This window comes from Embiotoca jacksoni, unplaced genomic scaffold, assembly GCF_022577435.1.
Source record: "Embiotoca jacksoni isolate LCO1_2020_lvr unplaced genomic scaffold, fEmbJac1.0.p SCAF_94, whole genome shotgun sequence".
Lineage (NCBI taxonomy): Eukaryota > Metazoa > Chordata > Actinopteri > Embiotocidae > Embiotoca > Embiotoca jacksoni.
In genome coordinates, this window is record NW_027185452.1 from 569343 (window position 1) to 591954 (window position 22612).

The 22612-nt window shown below is 43.9% G+C and overlaps 1 protein-coding gene across 3 annotated transcripts; it reads right to left on the minus strand.

Annotated features, from left to right (window-relative positions):
- Positions 1-1271: 1271 nt before the first annotated feature.
- Positions 1272-21437, minus strand: ptbp1b (polypyrimidine tract binding protein 1b). 3 transcript variants are annotated; one of them, XM_069141947.1, is made up of 15 exons: positions 21351-21398; positions 17498-17531; positions 12379-12439; positions 11423-11595; positions 11054-11200; positions 10851-10979; positions 10281-10391; positions 10016-10193; positions 9513-9590; positions 8850-8992; positions 7823-7856; positions 6072-6164; positions 5215-5431; positions 5049-5126; positions 1272-4413 (listed from the first exon to the last, which is right to left on the minus strand). In XM_069141947.1, exons 1-15 carry the CDS (start codon positions 21356-21358, stop codon positions 4281-4283), a joined length of 1617 nt encoding a protein of 538 aa, XP_068998048.1. In that variant the 5' UTR covers positions 21359-21398; the 3' UTR covers positions 1272-4280. The 3 variants fall into 3 exon arrangements, with proteins under 3 accessions (XP_068998048.1, XP_068998047.1, XP_068998049.1); XM_069141946.1 differs by having other exon boundaries at positions 19267-21355; XM_069141948.1 differs by lacking the exon at positions 17498-17531 and having other exon boundaries at positions 21351-21437.
- Positions 21438-22612: the final 1175 nt, after the last annotated feature.

Below are 22612 nucleotides of genomic sequence, written 5' to 3' on the forward strand. Positions count from 1 at the left end.
TCCTTCTGTCCGTTCGCAGAAGAAATAACATAAAACGTTTAAATAATTTGACTAAGGATTGAAATTCGTTTCCTGTTTGAGGACAAATCACAACAACTGTTTTGCTTTAAAGTTATAACAAGATGAGTTTATTCATTATTTAAATATAAATGTTGTTTTCTTAGTTGGACTTCTGTTGGACAGTTTTGTCTTTAAGCTTTTTGTAGTTTATTTTTTGTTTCTGCTCCAGCTTTTGAAAGATTTTTGGTAAATTTCTTAATGGATGTGAATTTGGATCTTTGTATTAAAAAAAAAACGTACCAAATTAGTGAATCTAAGTGTTCCAGGAAAACATTTTGTATGCGACGCTATGAGTGAAATGATCTGGAAGTGTTTTCTATAAGTGACTCCTCATTTACTTATTTTAGTTTGTGTACTTTTACTTCTTAATGCAGTAACTTTACTTTGCTCTGTCGGTACTTTTACTTCAGAAAAGAATCTAAATACTTTTTTTGTGCAACAGCAAACTAAGAGAACATTTCAACATGTAACGGCTGAAAGCGGAGATGAAGATCTTCACATTAACGCCACATAAAGCTGCTCCAGTGATCTGTGGTGAACAGGCGCCCTCTGCTGGTGGGAATATGTATTATTAATATTTTGTTTCACGGTTGGACAACTAAATATTAATTAGATTCTAAAAGTTTCTCCTCCGAAACATGAAGTAACAAACTGCTGTAACACCAGTCAATAAAATGATGATTTAGATCATGAAACTCAATCAGGTGCTTCCCTGTACTGTTAATGACAAATACACATTTCATTATTTTATGTTTTTTTCAGCTTGAAGCTTTCTGTTTTGAGTTTTTGTTTATATTAAGTGTTTCTTACTAAAACTTGAAGCTGTTTTCTTCTACATAAAACATTTTTTTAAAACCTGCCTTGTTTACTTTCGTGTCTGAGTTCTTCGTTGATTGTGTTATATATTGACAGGCCTGTGGTGCAGTCAGGTTCCAGCTATCGGTGGGCGGGACTTCAGGATTCCAATCAGATCAGTCAGATCCACCGCTGGCTCCTCCCCCCGCTCGTCCAAATATGGTCACTTCCTGCTCCAAAACAAAACAAGATGGCGACGGCTGAAATAGCGAACTTGTGCTAGAGTTGATTTCTGCTTGTTCTGGACACCAAATCCGATCCGCTCACTTGTGAACAAACAGTTTGTCATAATGATCTTAAACAAATCTGATTTATCTGCATTTTGTGACACGAACAAACACTTTGATGACAGACGACTGGACTCCAAAGTTTTAGATAAAAAGTGATTTAATCTGTTTTTTTTTCTTTGTGACACAAACAGTGTAAGGCTCAGAACCGGTCGCACACTTTAATCAAAATATACACGTTTCATCAGATATAAAACCAACAGTCGCCTCTCAGACACCGACCTGTGGTATAAAACACGTATGTACAGTGAACGCCGTCCCCCCCTCCCCCTCCTGGTACTGACTGACTGACTGGCTGACTGGCTGGTCCCACTCCTGCCTCACCTGTCTCAACTAACACGGAGGGGGTCGCGATGCATTCAGGGCACCTGGGAGAAACCGGCCTCTCAGCCTCCGTGTCATCCGACTGGAGCGTTTTCATTGGTCCACTTCACCTGGCGCAGAATTCATCCGCTCGCAGCGTTAGTTCAACATGTGCCGAAGGTCCCGCCACACCGGGACAGAAACCATGTGACCGGTTCTGTCAGGTAGTCACACTTTAGTAGGTTCAGTCATCTGGCCTCTCTCTGCTCTGATTGGTTGGTTTATTGTTGCGAGTTGCTGTCTTTGGTCTCCTGAAGGTCATCTTCCACCCAGCAAAGACCAGAAACGGTGTGAAGGGACCTTTGAACATAGCGTGTGACGTAAAGAGGGACACCGGTTACGAAGGTGGACCAAAAAAAGGTTGAAGGCTCCTGTCGCGCTGGAACGGTATGCAGCAGCGCCACCAAGTGTCGCCTCAGAGTTCCACTCGTTAACGTGACCGCTGGTGAACGTCTGTGATGTCACCACGGACCTAAAACTGTAGCAGAGAAACATCAGGTTTTGGGTCAAATTTTTGGGAAACAGAAAATCCTTCCAGCCGAGTGTTCCTGAGCCCATGCAGTGATTTCCACTGCAGAATAGTGTCTGTTGTTTGAGCAAAGACATTAGTTTTGGTGAACGTCACTCAGAACATCTCAACCGGCTCGTCGCTTCATCGCCGTAGACTTTGAAACATTTCAAGGATCTCTCGCCATGATTCTGTAGTAGAAATCACTGCATGGGCTCAGGAACACCTGGCGGTTATAGCAGGCGTGTTGAAAATGTTCCATTCCTGAAAAACTTGACCCAAAATCTGATGTTTCTTCAGGTCACGTTAACGTGTGAAAGTGGTGATGTTGAACTCTGAATACTTCCTGGTGAAGGTCGTTGCTTCCTGCTGCTCCGTGTGCATCACCATGCTGCTAACGGTTCACGCGCAACAGGAACAGTTTCAGAACTTCTTGATCCACTCGTGTCCAAATTCGGGCCAAAACAGGGCTGAACTTCTGCGTCCTCTGTGGAATGTGCCCGAAAACTTGAGGTGTACGAATGTATTTGGTCTGGAAAATAAACGGAGTGACAGAAGACAACCCCCCCCCCCCACTCCACACACACCCCAGGTGCACTGAACACATCACGACTGTAAAACTCATGTAGAGGAAAACATTTCATTCAGAGAGCGAAGAATCGTTGTCTTATTATTATTTTTTTTAGGTGGACATCTGAGCGGCTGGAATGTCGACACAATAATTATATTAAGACACGAATAAACCAAACCAGCGTCTTCTGGTTTCAGTACGCTAACGAGGGCCGCGGGGCTTCTTCCCCGCCAAACTTTCATCTCGGAATAGAAGAGGAATTAATGCCTGATGCACGACTCGGTGCTGCGTTGAAGGCACTCCACAGAACAACTGGTTTTAGCAAGAGACTGAAGTCGCACCGGTCGGCTGAATCCAGTGAAGAAATGAATAAAAAGATTCCCACAGGAAAACACCAAGAAAGCCAAAACCAGTTCACCATTTTCTTTTTTTAAGTCATTAAAACCAGAAACCTGAGGCAGGCGGATTTGTTTGCATCTAAAAAAAGAAAAAGAAAAAAAAGGCCGTTTTTGGTTTCAGCTGTAGTGGATCACAAACTTATAAATAAAAACCATTCAGAGAGGCAACGCGACAGACGACACAAAAGCTAAGATTCACAAACCAGACAGAAGACGACAGAAACCAAACATTCGGATTGTAAAAAAAAAAAAAAAGCTCACGAGACACCGGAAACCAAAACGTCAGGAATGATTAAAATATTGCTGTGATATTTGATTTGATTAAAATGTGATTGCATACGTGGAAATAAAGAAGTCCGAAAAAAAAAGAGAAGAAGGAATAGAAAAAAAAGAAATTGCATCTAGGACTAAAAACCCAGCAAACCCGCTAAAAACACATCAGTTCACATGTTTCACGCTACAGTAACCAGCAGTACAAAACTAACAAAGGACTGAAAACACCAATAAAATACACATAAAATATGAATATATCTGCAATACATCAACAGTAAACCTTTATCAACTGTAAACGTGCTCTTTGCCAATTCACAGAGGATTCTTCTTTCTTTTTTACAAGTTGAAGTCAAGGTCATGCTGACTCCAGGAATAAGGCACAGGGGTCATCCGAAGGTCAAACCGGGATCTGACAGCCTGAGCGTAAATCTATGACTTCCCAGATGTTGTCGGAGCTGACGGTTTACAGGCAGAGCTGTTTCTTTAAAAGGGGAAAAAGCTACAGAGAAGGATTAAAGTCGCACAAAGAACTCTGAGAACTGGGAGTCGGAGAGCAAAGAAACTATTCTGAGTTAATAAAGTCAGAACTTGAAACACTTCAGAGTTCCTGATGAAAAGAATTTTGAAGGCCGACATTAATCCCTTAAATCTGAGATTAAAGTCAAAAGGCAAGAGTGGCTGAAAGGTAACAGCTTTCCAACGAGAAGGACACTGACCGCAATCTAAGAACTCTGAATTCATTCCAAAGAAATCCCGACAGACTCAGACTACTGACTTTATTCTCCGACTTGCAGGTGTTTTTCCTCAAGAGACGCTTCGAAGGCAAAGAACCTAAAAATGTAAAAAAAATAAAATAATTTAACATCACACCAGACTTCACGGCGGTTTCTGCAGACGTGTTGGAATGATCGGAGTGTAGTGGACGCCGTCCGGATCGTCCCGGTCCCGACGGCGGAGTCCGAGGCTCAGATGGAGGACTTGGAGAAGGAGACCCGCAAGTGGTGGTTCTCCCCCAGATCGTGGTTGTGGAACTCGATGAGGGACTCGATGGCCTCCTCCACGGAGCCCATCTGGATCAGAGCCATCTTATGGTCCTTCCTGAAAGAGACACCGATAATGTGTTAAACCCAGAGACGTGGATCCAGGAAGGTTTGAGGGCAGAGCGAGGAGAGAAGGTTTGGGGCAAGGACAGGGGGGTTTGGGAGGAAAGACCGGCCGGGGGTAAGAACCGGCTACAGGACGAGGACTGGAGGTTCAGGAGGTAGAGGACGAGGACTCGAGGTTCGGGATGAGGACTGGAGGTAGAGGACGAGGACTGGAGGTAGAGGACGAGGACTGGAGGTTCAGGACGAGGACTGGAGCTAGAGGACGAGGACTGGAGGTTTGGGACGAGGACTGGAGCTAGAGGACGAGGACTGGAGGTTCAGGACGAGGACTGGAGCTAGAGGACGAGGACTGGAGGTTTGGGACGAGGACTGGAGCTAGAGGACGAGGACTGGAGGTTCAGGACGAGGACTGAAGCTACGGGACGAGGACTCGTGCTTCAAGGGCTACAACCGGGACTACTTGGTGAAAACAGGCAGTTCGGGCAAGAACCCGAGCTTCAGGGAAAGGAAGGACCGGGACTTGTGAAGATGAGTGAAGATGTGCAAAGAGATTTCAGAAGAAAGACAGGAAGAACTATAAAGAGAGAGGCGGGGCTTTAATGCAGAGACGGTAAACGAGTGACTCACTGGAAGAACTTGAAGGCTTTGACCATGGATCCAGAGCTGGAAAACAGCAGCTTGAGATCATCTTCAACCACAGAGGGACTAAAAACAAGCACAGAAGCAGAGCAGGTCTGAGATGCTGCAGGATGAACCAACGGGTAAAGTTTGGAGCGTTTGTCGGAGGACTTACGGGATGTTGGAGAGGTGTAAGGTGGCAGAAGGCGGGAAGATGTTGGAGTAGTTTTTGGAGCCGGGCTTCTTGAAGCGGTGCAGCGGGGAGTTGCTGTAGTCTTTGGTCAGGCCTTGGTCCTCGTGGCCTTCACGGGGAAGCTGGACGCTGGTGTGTTTGGACAGCGTGATGCGCAGAGGCTTCCCGTGCAGCCGCTGGCCGTTCAGGTGGCTCATGGCTGCGAAGGAAAACCAGCAGAGACGTTGCTCAACGGACCGACAAGCGCTCAGCTACTTTAAAACGGACGAGAAAGACGTGATGTTAGTTCACCGATGAGCCAAAACATTACGAAGTGAAGCACGATGCAGATGAACTCCAAGATATCAGACAGTTGGACAACAGTTGGATGTGAAAATCCTCCAACGAGAACCGCCGTGTTGAAGCTGCTGACCGGAGGGAGGCCCGACTCGGTGAGATCAGGTCTCGGTGGGCCGGAGCCGTCTGTCCGTCAATCACTGTACCAGCAACGCTTTCCATCTCCGACTGGAGGTTCCGACGGCGTTTCCAGACCAGATGAGATCTGTAACTGGAAAACGTCCGATGGAAGGCCCCCGGATGAAACGCAGTCGTCGGCACTACGTGGCCTCACCCCGACCAGGGAGCCCGGGGAGCACCCCTGGAACCAGACCTGCTTTTAGGAGCTCGGTGGAGAGAATCTGGTGACCGGCATTGCCCGAAAAATAAACCGAGCCGCCGCAGACTCGTTCTGGACCCTCGTAATGTTTCGGCTCATCGCTGTGAACCATATTAAAACCAAAAGCAGGTTTTTAAACGTAGAAGCGGCATCCCGCCCGTCGGCGTCCCACTCAGCCTGTTACCTAGCTGGGCCTGCGTGCTGTCGGACATCTGAACCAGAGCGTTCTCCTTCTTGTTGAACAGAATCTTCACTCTCATCACGTCTCCGTAAACACCTTAACACACAGGCAGAAAATCAAATCAAAGGTTTAATACTCGTTCCACAGCAGGTCGGACAGACAACCATCTACACGTAGAGCTACACCCTTTAAAACCCTTACAGGAAGCTCTGTATGAAACTGGTCTGCCTGCAGCCTGCCGAGCCACTGACCCTTGGTCTTATTGGTCAAAATAAAAGTGATGTCATAGGAGATTTAACTGAGAAACAGGGAATCACTGTTGGATGTAAAACTCTGCAGGTGAAGGGAGGAGCAGCCGTGACACGCTGGGAACACTAAAGCAATTTGTGAATTTAATTTAGCAGGCAGGAGTTCCTGAATGTTATACACAGGAAATGCAAGTGAGGAAGTTAAGGTGGGTAAGGGTCAGAGGAAATCAAAATAACAAAGTAAACGGCAGATTACACCGTGTAGGAGCTATGAATTATTGGGAATTGACTAAAAAAACCAAGAGCAGCTGATTCAGCACTTTGAGGACATGCAAACTGAAAGAAAAACCCGGCATGCAAAAACTCAAAACCTAAAGCTCAATGAAATAAGATGAAACTCACAATAAATGCAGCTCCTCACGGGAATGAAACATTTAAAGGGTCAGTGTTGGACGACGTACGTCTGAAGAACTCCGTGTCCGTCGGTTTGTAGCTTTAATTATTTTTCTAAAAATGTTTTGATGTTTTGAAAACCTTCCTCATTTTGAACATTTTTTGATTTTGCGGCAGCTTTTAAAAAAAACACATCCGATGCTATTTGTGGAGTTTTAAGTGTTTTTTGCTGTAAAATTGGAAGAATTAGCAAAAATTACAAGTTGAGCAAAAATGTTTTGATTTAAAAAAAAAAAAAAAATCCTCTGATAGTAAGTATATTATATTGTGCATCACAGAAATATTTTTGCTCCATGAGCTGAACCCTCATGTGGTTTGTGTTTATTGTTTATAAAGAAGGACATTTGATTTTTGATAAAGCGAATGTTATTTTTAAAAGGCTTACTTTCTGCTGTAACGCCTTTAAAAAAAAATTGAGCAGCTTTTTCGTGGAAAATTCATGGGATTTGAAAGATAATCAAATATTGCAGAGATTTGGTTTAATTTGTATTAATAGGAAGATCAGCTGGTGAAGCAGCTCGTCTTGATGCCTGAACAGGACACAAGTGGCCTTTTGTATTGTGGCAGCAGATTGTCAGGCTGTTAAATCTACACGTTAGTGAACATAAACTTTAAATCTAGTTATAACTGAGCACCATGAAACACTGATGCAACATGCTTTCATTTATTTAAGTGTACATTATGATTTTAGTGACAATTAACAGAAGTCTGAACTTCAGAGATGTAAGATATTCCAACCATGAATAAAACCTTTATTTTCTATTTCATATGGTATTTACTGTCATATTTTGCATCTAGTTGTTTGTTTGTGTCTAACTGTGTATATTTGTTTAATTTGCATCAAAACAGCTGAAGAGAAGCTGCAAATATTGTGAATAAACTCAAATCAACACGCAAAATCTGACAAAACCAGCAGACACTCATTTCTTCATGAATACAAAAATTAAAAACAAATGAAAAAAGAGGAAAAAACAATAAACAGAAACTTAAAGTAAAAAAAAATTAAATCAGAACAACCTGATAATTCAAAATAAGAAGCTAGTGACAACATACCGAAGAGAATAAAGAGGCAGTGGGGCGTAACTCTCTTTAAAGACAGCAGAGAAGGCAGCGGAGGGACAGGACAGGTAAAGGTGGGAGGGCAGGACAGGTGGAGGGTCCGAGGCGTTTCCATGGCAACAAATTAAAAATGGGAAAAAAAAGACAGGTGAGGGGTCAATCAGAAGGTTAATTACCTTTTGGAGAGGAGGGGTCAGATCATGTCATAATGAGGAGAACATTTTCACACATGACTGCACAGGTGTGTGTGTGTGTGTGTGTGTGTGTGTGTGTGTGTGTGTGTGTGTGTGTGTGTGTGTGTGGTACAGAGAGAGGGGAGGGGTGATGGGGGCGTGTCATGACAACAGAGTTTAATATGAAGGCATTAAAAAACACATGACGGGAAGTGAGAGGGCGCAACACAAAGGTAAAAACATCAGGGAGAGCAAACCGTCGTTTAATGTAAGAGAGAAGAAGAAACAGGAAGTCAAACTCTGTCGATAATTCAGACGTGAACGAAGGTGGAGCAGCAAACTGTCCATCAACTGGAGACCCCGACGTATCGGATTAATGTCACGACAGGAAGTGGAGGATTTAAACTCATGTCTCCGGGCGGGATTTTAAACTTCATGATGTTACGGGATCTGGTCTGTGTACTGTACTGAAAGGAGAGGTCTAAATCCAGCCTTAAATCCAGCCTTAAGACCTGCCTTAAATCCAGCCTTAAATCCAGTCCAAAACTACATTTCAGACACAGATCAGACCCACAGCTGTTGAAGAGGCCCCGCCCCCCTCGCACAGTTCAATGATCCACCGCAACACAGAGCCAGACCCTCTCGGAGCCGCTGGAATAATAGATAAAGTAGATTTATGGACGTTTTTTGTATTACAGAATAGATCCTGTAGTTTCATGAAGTTTAAAACCTCCATCTTGAATGATGAGTTGTTAATAATCCTGTCAGAATGAGGCTCTAACAAACATACTGTGTGCTCATCGGTCATCAGTGAAGGGCGGATTGATCGATTATCGGGAATCCCTCACCTCGGGGTTGAGGTTGCTGACCAGCACGACGCAGTGTCCGGGGGGGATGTGGGCAAAGCCCAGCCTGGTGGCCCCGGGGAGGGACAGCGAGGCCAGGGCTCCTGGCAGACCGGGTACCGCCAGGCCTGGATAGGGGGAGGAGACTGGGGGAGGAGGGAGGAGGAGATAGGAGTGAACAACTCCCCGAAAACACCTCCAAACTGCTCAAACTAACGTCTGATCCTCGATGTGATTAACAACTTTTATCACTGATTGATATTTTCAGTCGCTTTTCAAGAAAAAAAATGCCAAAATGTGTAACGCTGCTATCCTCTTAGAGGTGAGAATATACTGATTTAATTGATTTACAGTACAGGGAAGTTATTACTCCTAGAATATTTCTGTTTTCAGGTGTTTTAAATACCAAAATATTCATGATCAAATTAATTAAAAAACAAAAATAAGCTCTAAATGAAACCAGAAGGACTTTTGACTGAAATGATTTCCCTTTCACACGTTATAAATATATTGAATCATTTCATGCTGATTATTGGTGCACGTTTACATGTTAAGAAAGTGAGAATTTGAAATGTTCTAAATAATAAATAAACAGTACAGCAAGTCAGATTAAAGGTCAGCCTGAATCTCTGTCGGTGGGCGGGGCCTGTCTCAGGTGAGACTCACCTGCAGGCTGGAGGGTGAAGGCCTGCGGGAAGGCGTGAGTCGCTCCGCCGTACGGTGAAGCCGAGATGATACCTGGAGCTGCGGAGAGTTTTAGAAGAACATTAGAGACCCGACTGCAGCTGAAATCCTCCATCAGGCAAGAACGGGACCACATTTCACTTTCAAAACTCTGGAAACTGCTCGTTTTACAGTGTTGTAAAAGAGAAGTGGTAAACATGACCTCGTCCCAACTTTTTGGAGACGTGTTGCTGCCATCAAATTCAAAATGAGCAGATCGTTTTGATAAAACAATGAAATTTCTCAGTTTTAACATTTGATGACGTCTTTGGTCTATTTTACAGAACGTCCCAACTTATTCGGAGACAGGGTTGTAAATAAAGGCGTTTATTTGTTAACGGTGTGACCCGTTACATCGGTACACGCCGGTCTCTTCTTCGTTGGTGTGGGCGTGTCTTACTGAAGGCGGTGGGCGTGTCTTACTGAAGGCGGTGGGCGTGTCTTACTGAAGGCGGTGGCCATGGCCGGGTGCTCCATGGTGGGCTGGCTGTCCCCGGTGGGCAGGTCGGGCCGGGTGAAGTCGCGGCTCTTCTCGTTGTTGTACTTGACGTTGAGGCTGGTGAGTTTGGAGAAGCTGATCCTCAGAGTGCAGCAGCCGTTGTAGATGTTCTGTCCGTCCAGAGACTGAAATGCAGAACGGCCGTCAGAGGAGGAGCAGACGAGGTTGATTTATTTATTTATTTATCATTCCTATCGGTGGCTGCCGCTCACCAGTTTGGCGCCCTGAGCCGACGCTCCGTCTGCGTACTGCAGCAGAGCCTGAAACTGACTGTTCTTGGTGAAGACGATGATCCGCAGCACGGTGCCGAACTTGGAGAAGATCTGAGGATGGAGTTTAATGAGGTTTTAGCTTTTTAAAATTATGTTTGGGGGGAAATATTTGTGTTCAGGTGTGAAACATGACATCTGAGGGAGGAACTGGACTTCTGCTTCAGGAAATGTAATTCTTTCGTCTGTTAAGTCTAAAATCACAGACTGGATATAAAAGAGTTCACAGCTTCCGGCTCTGAAAAATGATGTGCTTTAAGCTGCAATACCAGCGAGTGCCACTAGAGGTCGGCTCCAAAAAGCCTCCGGCTCCATAGACTCCCATTCAACTTCTCTCATCAAATCCAAAGTGAATAAAATGTGTCCATCAGTTATCTCGGTGTTGTTAGCTAAAGTCACTCCTTCTTATTAGTTTTCTGGAGGTCCATCTGAAAATAATCCCTCATTCATTAGAAAATAAATCTCGATAAATCAGCGTGTGTGCTCATTAACGATGTGTTGTTGTGTCGTTACCTGGCAGAGGGCGTCCAGGGTGACGGGGTAGATCAGGTTCTCCACCACCACCCTCAGCACGGTGCTCGGAGCCGCCACCGCCGCATCCACGTGTGACGAACTGAGGGCCCGAAGAGCCGCCTGGGCCCTCTGAGAAAGAACGGGGGGGGTGAGCAGATGCTAATACATGCTAACAGATGCTAACAGCTAGTCAGGTGCGTTACCTCCTGGTTGGGGGAGTTGTCCGTCTTCAGCTCCTTGTGGTTGGAGAACTGGACGTAGACCGGGTGGTGCCGGATGATGGGCATCACCGTGGAGTAATAGCCCACCATGTTCTGGGCCGCTTCCTCCGAGTTCATCTCTAAGAAGGCCTGAGGTCAGAGGTCGGAGGACAACATGACGTGAGGGGGAGGAGCTCAGGACATGATCCAGTTCATCTAAACATGTCCTGGTTCTGATCCCCGTTTAAAAGTGTTTCATAGTTTCTGTTTGCATGAAAAAACCTGACAGGAAGTTCACGTTTGTACCTGGTTCTGGTATTAAAAGAACCGGACTCTGTACCTGGTTCTGGTCTGAACAGAACCGGACTGTACCTGGTTCTTAGCTTTGAGCATCAGCAGGTTGGAGACGTCTCCGAAGGGCAGGCCGAGGCTGATGACCTCGGTCTCCGTGATGTCGTTGGGAAGCTTGCGGATGTGGATGACCCGGGACGGCACACTGGGACCTCTTATGTCACCTTTGAACTTCTTGCTGTCGTTGCCATTGGCTACGGAGGAGAGGACACGCCGGGTTTAACAGTCTTTATGACAAAGTGGTGAGATATGAGCCACTTTACTCTGAAGTTGAACCGTGCACCACAGGGAACGGTTCCAGGACCCTTATCGGTTCCTCCGGGGTTTTTGTGATGGTTTTGATCAAAAATGTTTGATTTTGCATCTTTTCTGAAAAACTATGATGCAATTTTAAGTGAGTTTTCTGCAGTGAAATTGCAAAAATTGCAAGTTGAGGGAACATAAATTTAGATTGAGTAATCTGCACTGACTTCCTGTGATAATAATCCTGCTGCACATCCCAGAAATATTCTACCTGTAATGTGTTTTTCTTTCTGTAAAAGAAAACAGAGAATTCATCCTTTTTGTTTCTTTTGCTTAAAAATTTTGCCAAAAATTTCAAGCTGCCACAAATATTGTGGAAATTGCTTAAAAATTGCCGTAATTATTGCGATTTCCTGGTTTTTAACTTCCCATTCATGTAAATGATTTTTCATTATTTTGTAATGTGTTTTGTTAACGATACCGAAAGGATTTTATCAGACAGATTTTACTCACAAAAATAAAACAGACAAATGAGGGATCATAAAAGTACTTTCTGACATTTTAGTTTTAAGGCTTTTAAGTTAATGGAAAATTTGATTTGTTAAATATTTTTAACAGTTAAAAAAATAATAACTGGAATGAAAACAAATAACACTGCAATAAATATTTTTATTAGAAATATTGCACTCCTGAATATTCTGGGAGCAAACTTTGAAAGGTTTTTAGGATCTGACCTGTGGTGCTCATGATATACGGGCCGTTGGAGACGCTGGACAGAAGCTCGTCAGATCCTCTCTGAAACAGAAAGACACCGTCGTCAACGAGGACATCGAACTTCACTAATAACATGAAAGAAGGAAAAAGGAACGAAGAAAACTACCGAGCAGAGACGATCACATCTCAGCTTCATATCAAAATGTAAAACATGTTCATGAACATATTATATTTGATTTATTCTCATTTTGAGATTTTCTGCTTCCAGTTCCTCTGACATGAAGATTTTTATGTTTTTCATTGTCACATGATATTAAACTAAGTCTCTGAGGTTTTGGCGGAAATTAACGAGGGTGATTTTAAATGATTATTTTGCATTTAATTGATAAAAAGATTAATCGAACTGAGAAAATATTCATCAGATTGAAAAATAATTGATAAATAATAAAGACGAGCAGCAGATAATCATCATCGTTGAGCAGCAGAGAAACAAAAGTGAACGACCTTCCTGTCGGACATTTAGTCGATTCATCACTTTATTATCGGGTCGATAAAATATTCAAAAAAAAGTCCAAGAGATGCAGCGTCTGAATAAGCAGCTCAAAACCAAAAATAATTGATTAACATACAAGATAAAATAATTCAGGGAAATCTTCACATTTCTGAAAGTGGAAGCAGCAATTTTTGGATGTTTACTTCAACCAATCAGCAAATCAGGAGCGGTTTTTATTTCTGAATATTGAATAATCAAAGTAAAAGCTTTATTTATATGATATGTTTTATTAATCAGGGTTACAAAGCACCAAAACAACAAAAAACAAACTGAAAGGATCAATAAAATAAGAATAAAGAGTTTTATTGTAAATCACAGGAGGATTTCCCGCCTGGTTCTGGTGGTTCTGTGACCCGACTGGAAGCTCTGTCTGGCTCAGAGCAGCGTGACGCTGCAGACTGTCGCCACTAGGTGTCACTACAGAGACGCATTTCACTGGAAACACACATTCAGCTTGAATAAATGGTGGAATTGTCCTTTATAGCAGCTCAGTGTAAAAACATGTCACAGGTCTGACACCATCAGCCTGAGACGCACCCCCCCTCCCTCCATCCCACCCCTCCACCCCCCAGCAGGCAGCCGGCTGTCGGCTGTGGGTTCCTGCTGCAGCTCGATGAGAACCAGATGCAGACAAACAGGCCGAGATTCATTCAGCCAAAAGATGTGAAACTGATCCGCTCGATTCAAACAGCTTTTATTAAAGAAATAAATAAGAACTCACCGCACTTCCTGCAGCTGCTTCACAATAAAACCTTCCAGTAAAAGAAACTTTTAATTACAGCCTGACTGATGCAGAGATATCAAAAAAACTGTCCAAAAATGTAATTCTTAAAAATCTGCCTGAAAGTGCCCTCTGGTGGACAAACTCTGCACATGTTTTATGTATTTAGTTATCTTCCCAATATTTTATCTGGTTTTAGTTGAATCATTTTTAAACTCTTTTTTTTAATTATTAAATTTCAACTGGCTTTATTTGATCAACTTTAAAATTAAAATTATTCTTACATTTTTTTTTTTTTTTACTATTTTATTTCCTCCAAGTCTGAAGTTGTTTTACTGTTCACATCCGGGAAACACTTTTTAATTGAACCAAACAGGTGCTTCACTAACGATGTTTGATTCATTGAATAATTAAGGAGATGCTTTTTCTAAATGTTTCCATTCACGGTTATTGATCAGCCAGAGTCGCTTTGTTTCCAGTTGTGAGGAAAGTAGATGGAAGTACAAAGAATAAACTCATTAATTATACATTTACAGGAAGAGAGAACAGCAGAGTGAATTAATCAGGAAAACAAACAAACATGGAGGAAGAGTTGAGTTTGTATGAAAGAAAATGTGAAACAGAAGCAGTTTATAAAACTAGGACGTCGCTGTTGTTTTGTCCAACTGATTTTACATTAATATGTTTAATACTAAATAACCATGTAAACAAACCTAAACTTTACAGCGAGCGGTTTGGAGCAGGAAGTGACCATATTTGGACGAGCTGGGGGAGGAGCCAGCGGTGGATCTGACCGATCTGATCGGAAACCTGACGATACTACGTCCCGCCCACCGATAGCTGTAACCTGACTGCACCACAGGCCTGTCAATCAAACAGACACGCCCCCAAAAACAGGTCTTCTTGAATCTTCTTTTCTAATGAATGAGGGATTATTTTCAGATGGACCTCCAGAAAACTAATAAGATACAGACTTCAGTTGTAGTTAATGAGCAGCTTGTTAAATATTGAAGCTGTGGCCAGCAGGGGGCGCCTTTCTGTACGATGTATTTCCACCAACCTGCTGTCTGGACGCGTTTCGATGCAGCCGCTGTGTTTCCTCTCAGAGGAACCCAAGCGGTCCTGTTTTTTTTTTTTTATCTTGACAAAGCAGCTCAGATCTTCTTACTGATCCTCACATGAATAATAAAAGCAGCAGAAACCTGAGCGCTGCTCCCCCCCCCCCCCTCTATCTCCATCTCCATCTCCATCTCCGTCTGACAGCTGCTGACCGACAGCCGGACCTCCGCCTCGGGCCGCCGACCCAAACAAAGAGCCCACAGCTCTGCACGCTGCGAACAGCCTGTCAGAAACCAACCGCAGGTAGAGTTACTGCTGCAGAAATAAAACCAGCTTTATCTGGGATGCAAATCCACAGCGATCCAGTTGGATGTATGTCGATGTGAAGAGAGACGAGGACGATAACAACTGGCTGAAAGATTGTTGGTTTTTTAAAACAGTTGGATTCTCGTTAGAAAAGTTAGAAAAAAACGTATTTCTGACGGCACAGTGAGTCACGATTTCTCTCCAGGATGGAAGCAGACATGAAACTCATCACTCAGAAAGACAACGACACTAAAACACACTTCAGAGTCCATCAGCTGATCTCAGAGCTGATGCTTCTTCACCTCCGTGGGTCTGCAGGCATCGATGCCCCGGCTGACCTCTGACCTCCTGAGGCATCCTTATCTGGGCATGAACCGTCCCTCTAACAGGGATGGGGGGGGGAGAGAGAGAGAGAGAGAGAGAGAGAGAGAGCAGTCGCGTGGTTTCAAATGACTCGCCTGAGGCCAGAGGAGGAAACAGGAGCGCTGTGCTCATCGGAGGACTCCTCACCCTCCTCACCCTCCTCACCCTCCTCGTCCTCCTCACCCTCCTCACCCTCCTCACCCTCCTCGTCCTCCTCACCCTCCTCACCCTCCTCACCCTCCTCGTCCTCCTCCTCTTCCTGTTGAATCTTTTGTACATTACGGAATCTAAAATTTGTGTCCCAAGAAATCTCAGAGTTCCCCTGAAACACGTAATCAAGGAGCATAAAAAACTGTCCCAAAGAAAGTGAAATATTAATTATATTTACAAGTTCAGGGCAGAATCCTCGAGCGGTGGATCTGACCGATCTGATTGGAAACCTGACGATACTACGTCCCGCCCACCGATAGCTGTAACCTGACTGCACCACAGGCCTGTCAATCAAACAGACACGCCCCCAAAAACAGGTCTTCTTGAATCTTCTTTTCTAATGAATGAGGGATTATTTTCAGATGGACCTCCAGAAAACTAATAAGAAGGAGTGACTTTAGCTAACAACACCGAGATAACTGATGGACACATTTTATTCACTTTGGATTTGATGAGAGAAGTTGAATGGGAGTCTATGGAGCCGGAGGCTTTTTGGAGCCGACCTCTAGTGGCAGTATTTTTTAAAGTGCCTCTAAGTTTTGCAGACGGTAACTGTGGTAAAATATTTGATACATTTCCTGCACTGTGACCTCGTGCCTGTCCTGTTTTCTTTCAGGAATTTCATCAGATTTGGTACAAAAGTTCACTTTGACTGGTTAGATTTGAGGGTCAAAGGTCAAGCGTTGCCTCAGTGGGGGCAAAAGTTGTCCCCGAAAAATACTGTATAAACACATTTAGTAAAAGAAACATAACAGCAGCGTACGTTTTTAATTGTCGATTAAATCACTTCATTATTAAACTGATTAATCGATTTGTGGTCATTTATAAAGTTTCAGCTCAGACACCAAAACAAATACTTTTTGTGAAGCCTAACTGTGGATAAACTTTTTTTCTATTGAATAAAAATATACCACAGTGGTTATCGAATGTTTCTTTCAAAATAAAAGCCTGTGAATGATAGGAGGATTTCTTTCCCTTCGTGAAGCTTCTAATGTGAAACACGGACCAAATGACATCACTGACAGAAATCAGAACTAAAAGGTTGAAACGACAAAGCCTCAGGGATACGCAGGCCCCGCCCACCGCAGGTGATCAATACACCCATCAAACAGACTGGAAAATCATATCAGACTCTTAACATTTCTCTCCTCATTCATTAGAAAAGAAGATTCAAGAAGACCTGTTTTTGGGGGTGTGTCTGTTTGATTGACAGGCCTGTGGTGCAGTCAGGTTACAGCTATCGGTGGGCGGGACGTAGTATCGTCGGGTTTCCAATCAGATCGGTCAGATCCACCTCTGGCTCCTCCCCCAGCTCGTCCAAATTTGGTCACTTCCTGCTCCAAACCGCTCCGAACTAGTAAAGATGGTGACGGACAGAATCTGAACTGGAGGATTCATAACGTTCACAAACCAACGATGACCTCACTGGGGGAGGACCCAAGGACCGATATATACCAGAAACCTAACTGAACCACAGGCCTGTCAATCAACCTAGCCACGCCCCAAAAACATATCCTCCTCCTCCTCCTTCTTCCTCACAGCTTACATCTGGCAGGACGGCGGTCAGGAAGTCAGATCTGGTTTTTGTTTTTTCTCAAACATATTTTTCCCACATGACCACATGGTTACCACGGAGCTGAGGGGTCCTTGAAGGCATCATCGTACTCTTGGTCTGTCAGAGTGGTCCTTTCAGAGCGTATTAGGCGTGTTGTTGTTGACTAATCTGATTATCCTCAGACTTGTTGTGGAATGCGACTAGAAGGAGTTTCAAGACACAAACAACTTGAGCGGCGTCCTCGCTAATTACACAGAAAAAAAACCCACCGAATTGTTCCCAGATGGCAGCAGAGATGGTTACAGCAGCAAACAAAGCAGCAAACCAGAGAGAGGAGGAGGAAGAGGAGGAGGAAGAAGCAGAGGTGCCTACCTTAGTACCAACTGTTATATCGTGGTGGACACTGCTGTGAAGAGAAGACAGCGTGTTAGAAGCAGCAGGGAGAGAAAAAAACAAAAACACAAAAACAGCAAAACAAAAAAAAGGAGAAATAACTGATGAGGTTAAAGAGATGCTGTGTGAGGAGACGGAGGGAGAAGCCGAGAGGAAAAAACCCAGCAGAGGAGAGAGATCGATAGCTGAAGGGTCGTTTTCAGACGACGCAGGTGAACCTGTCAGGCGTCTCTGAGGGCTCGTTTAACACGCAGGAAATAAACCGTTTCCACATCAGTGCAGTCGCAGGACGAGCCTTTCCTGGGTCTCTAAGTTGTCGCTGCCATGTTTTTTTAAGGTGTGATTGACAAGGCGAGAGCGTGCGTCTCCAAGGAAACGACTGCTTTTGCGCTATATTGTCCAACCCCATTGTGGCCGTCTGTTCCTGAACGCAGCACGGCGACGCAGACGGAGCAGCAGGAAGCAACGACCTTCACCAGGAAGTATTCAGAGTGTCGTCTCTTCATCAACATCAGACGTTAACGTGACCGCTGGTACGTGAACATTAGTGGTGTCACCGTGGAAACCTGAAACTGGAGCACAGAAACAGAGAATCTTCAACAAGTCCGCTTACAGCCGGGTGTTCCTGAGCCTATGAGGTGATTTTCACTACAGAATTTTTTTTTTTTTTTTTTTTTTGTATAAAACTCGACAGAGACCCTTGAAATCCTTCAGAAAATCTACAGCGATGAAGCGACGAACCGGGCGAGGTGTTCTGATAGCATCATGTTTCAAGAGGGGGCGGAGCTTCACTGTCCGAAGAAGAAGAAGGCGTGTCAGGTCAGGAGACACCAGGTGGGTTTTCTTGAATTCGTCCCCCAAAGTCAGACTGTCAACACCGAGTTCCACTGGGACCTTCTGAGGCGTCCGAAGGGGAAAACATTCACTGTTAAACCACCTGAACTGTCGCCATGGCAACAGGGTTCTCCAACACGACAACACATTTCTGCTCCCCAACATTTTTACCCAAAATCTGATGCAAAGGGACAAAATCTGAACACCAATATTAGGATTTAAAAACAGCCACGATTCTGTGGTGGAAATCACTGCATGGGCTCAGGAACACTCTGCTGTAATTCAGGAGTGTTGAAGATTTTCAGCTCCGGTTTTAGGTCTGCGGTGAAATCACAGATGCTCGAAAACATGTTGATGAAGAGACGACACTGAATATTCCTCGTGAAAGTCGTTGCTTCCTGCTGCATTACTGTGCTGCGTTCAGGAACATTCTCTGAATACTTTCCTTAAAGGGAGACTTCACTTTGTCCTTCTGGTTCCCAACTGAAGACTGATGTCCCCCCAAAAAAGGCTTATTTTAGCCTTTTAAATTTAAATCTACAACACAATAACTGTCAGGACTTCCTGACTCCAACATCCTCTGATTCATCACTTTAACACAACAACCATGTGATCCACTAAAACCACCACCAGAGCAGAAGACACGCTCAATAAACGCTTTAAACGCAGCACGCGGACATCCAACGACGCCGAGACAAACACAGCTCCACTTCCTGTTTATTCAGGAAGCTACGAGACACGATACGGCGGCTTGTTGTTGGTGAAGCGTGAGGACTGGATCCTTTTAAAGCCGAGTAAATATGAATTTATTATTCATGGAGTGTTATGAGAAGCTCTACTTTGCATACATGTTGAAATGTTCACAGGAAGGAAGTCACGATAAGAGATTCAGCAACTGAAAAAAAACAACACACCAGGTCTTCATCGAACTGCCAACATGATGAAGGCGGGTGTTAGAAATTCAAAGTAAATGTTGTTTTGTGAGTCTTGCAGCTGCTTTTCCCCACATTTAGACGAGTGGTCGCGTACTGGACGGTGGGAGTTATTACTGTTGTTGTTGATCCATTTTGTCGCCTTTCAAACTATTTTCTTGCAGTTGTTTCAGTGCGAAAAAAAAAAGTTTTCGTTTTCTCTTTAAGCTGTTAGTTTTCTTGATGAAAAAACGTCACCCGAGTAATTATTTTGAAATGGTATTATTAGTCATTGTTTTTTGGACGTTTAGACACTAGTTTTCACCACAATCACGAGTTCAGTCCCAAACCTGTACAGAAGTACAGTAAACTGGAGTGCATGTCTGTGTTTTGTGGAAAACGAATGCATGAGAAAACTTTCAGACACGAACATACGAGCTTAAAGGAAGTGAAAAACCGGCTGGTCAGGCTGAAGCTGACGCGACTGTAAACCAGCTGGAAGAGGACCCCTCGGGGCACAAATGAGTCCTGACGAAGCACAAATATTCGCATCAGGAACTCAAACGCCCCAAAAGTCTCCTGACTGCAGCCAACACCATATTTATTACATTTAAAGAGTGAAGAAGAAGCAGCGAAAAGAACCGGATCGAGCACAACGAAGTGTGACTTGACTCCTGCCCGTCAATCACAACGTCAATAACTACTGTAATCAATGGAGAATAAAAACCAGTCAGTTTCTCCTTAACAGACTGAACTGTGAAGTTTTAAACAGCTGCAGGACAAATTGGTTTTTCCTCCTTTTGCAAACAGACCTAACGGCCGATTTGAGACCAATTCTGTCTTTAAAATGATCTGCAGAAGCATCAACATGTAAACACAACATCAAAATGCGTAATATCAAAAGATAAAGACTCGAATTAGACCAATTTAACTGAACTTAATCCAAATTACACCGTTTAACAACATTTAGGCATCAGGTATTTGCTCTCCTGAGAACTGAACTCCATATGAAAAACAGTCATTTTCAGGCACCTTCCCTGATTCACACAAACACACATAATGGGAAATGGATTTTACACTTTAAACAGTACCCCTCTTCAATTCGGCACACATGCAAAACATAAAACTATATATTTCAATGGCATTTAAACTCTTACAAATCATTGGCAGAAGGGAATAAAACTGGTTCGCACCAGTCAGTTTGACTTGTTCTCGCCGGAGTGAACCAACAAGCGTCCTTTTAAAGATGTACAGAACAACACACCTGTAGGAAGAGGACACTTTAACTTCAAACTAATGACCTGGTGTCGCTTTATAATCCGGCACACAAAATCAATTTAATGTTAACAAAAATGTACACCCTGACTGGCTCCTGGCATACAAATCAAGTGTGGAAATACGCGGTTTCAATGAACACCTCCGGTTTTAAATGACTCCGTTTCACAACATCTGAGCGTCGGTCACTTCCGTTCCTCTCTGGGACGTAAAACCGAATCACACGTGAAATAGTCATTTTAAATTCCTTTTCACTCCAAATAAAAAACAACAACATTTGAACATAACTGTTCCAAACGCAAACTGATCATTAGATCAAACTGCAGATATGCAGCACATGAGTCCTTGGACGTTTTAACAGAGCCTGAACTCTCCGTGAAGGAGTGTCCGGGGGAGCAGCGCCGCAGTGGGCGTGAGAGCGCCGGAGAGCCGGGCTGGAAGTTACGTACGCCGCTTCATGGTTCTTCCGAACAACTTGTTATCAACCACATCTAACGTGCAAGGTTTGGAAGCCGTAATTTACGTTTAAAAAGCCGGTGTTTCCGTCGGTCGGAGGTCCAGCAGGCCGTGCTGAGGGAGCTTGTGCCCGCAGAGAACGGCCCGTTCTCAGGCTAACACTGCAGCTAACTCGGCTAGCTTAGCTTCCTGCTCCAAACACAAGTCCACCGACAGCCGAGCTGTCAACAAGACGACCTGCTCTCCGGACTAACTCCACCCGGCCGCATATTCAGGTTACTGCCCTCACCGGGACGGAAAACAGCCAGAAACTACATTTAAGCGGAGTGTGACCGGAGGTCGGTGGGAGAACTCACCCGTCCATTGCACAACACGGAACTGCGGAGCAACAGGTTCCATCAGCGGGACGCCCGACGCCGCCTGCTGTCAACCAACAAAATGGCGTCTGGCCGCAGGAGTGCTCTCTGATTGGACGGTTTGGGAAGAACTGTGGGCGTTCCGGGCCGGATCTGGCCGCTGATTGGCTTGTTGGAATGGAGAGCGCAACAACAAAGACCTGAGAGGCCAGCGATCAAAGATCGTCTATGAGGTGATGCGCGCCTCCGTGACATAAACTCACGCTTTGACTTTATGCAAGTGGGCGTTGTCCCGAGAAAACAAACAGCTTTACATGTCTGCAAGCTCCACCCCACCCACCCACCCACCCCACCCCACCCCACCCCACCCACCCACCCACCCCACCCCACCCCACCCCACCTCCTCCTCAGACCCCCAGCTCTACTCCAGATAATTCAATTCAATTCAATTCAATTCAATTCAATTCAATTCAATTCAATTTCTATCACTCCAAATCACAAAACAGGTTTATTTCATGTCACTTTAGCACATTAAAGTCCTTACAGCAGAAATGTACAACATTATACAGAGAAACCCAACAATTCAACAATTCGCACATAAACTAGGAGGGAAAAGAACAGCATAGAGATACAAGACATGAACATTATAGTCTGAAGACTAATATTTTAATTTATGTGAAGAGGAAATATGAAACTTTAAATAACAGTGAAAAATCTTATTCCATAAAGCCCAAGTTGGCCCAGAAACAAATAGTAGGTATTCACCTTTGAGAAGGTTTTTACCACAAAACACACAAAATAAATTCTCTCTCAAATGACTCGTTGGTTGACAGATGAACCATTTCATTTTTCGTGTTTGGAAAACACGTTTTGTTTAGTGGAGGAGACAAAAACAGCCAAATAAAGCCGTCTGTGGACCTCAGCAGCTGCTTTCTGTCTCGTGTCGTGTAACATGCTGATAAATAATTCCTTAATGTGCTGCTTTTCAGGAAATTACTTTTGTGTGTCGGAAGATGATCCAGCTGCACTCACGAATAATTTAACAGCAACACTGTGTTTTAATGAAGGCTGAATATCAGTGCAGAAGATTTGTACCTGTTTTTCTTTTGTAAAACTTATTACATACTTTTTTGACTTTTTTTTGTTGGTAAAGCTGAAGACTTTTTTGCCAGCATGTCAAATAAATAGGTCCGGCTTCAAATAAAGAAAAAGAGAACATAATAAAAGAAGAATGATCCAGAATGTGAAAAACATAATTTATT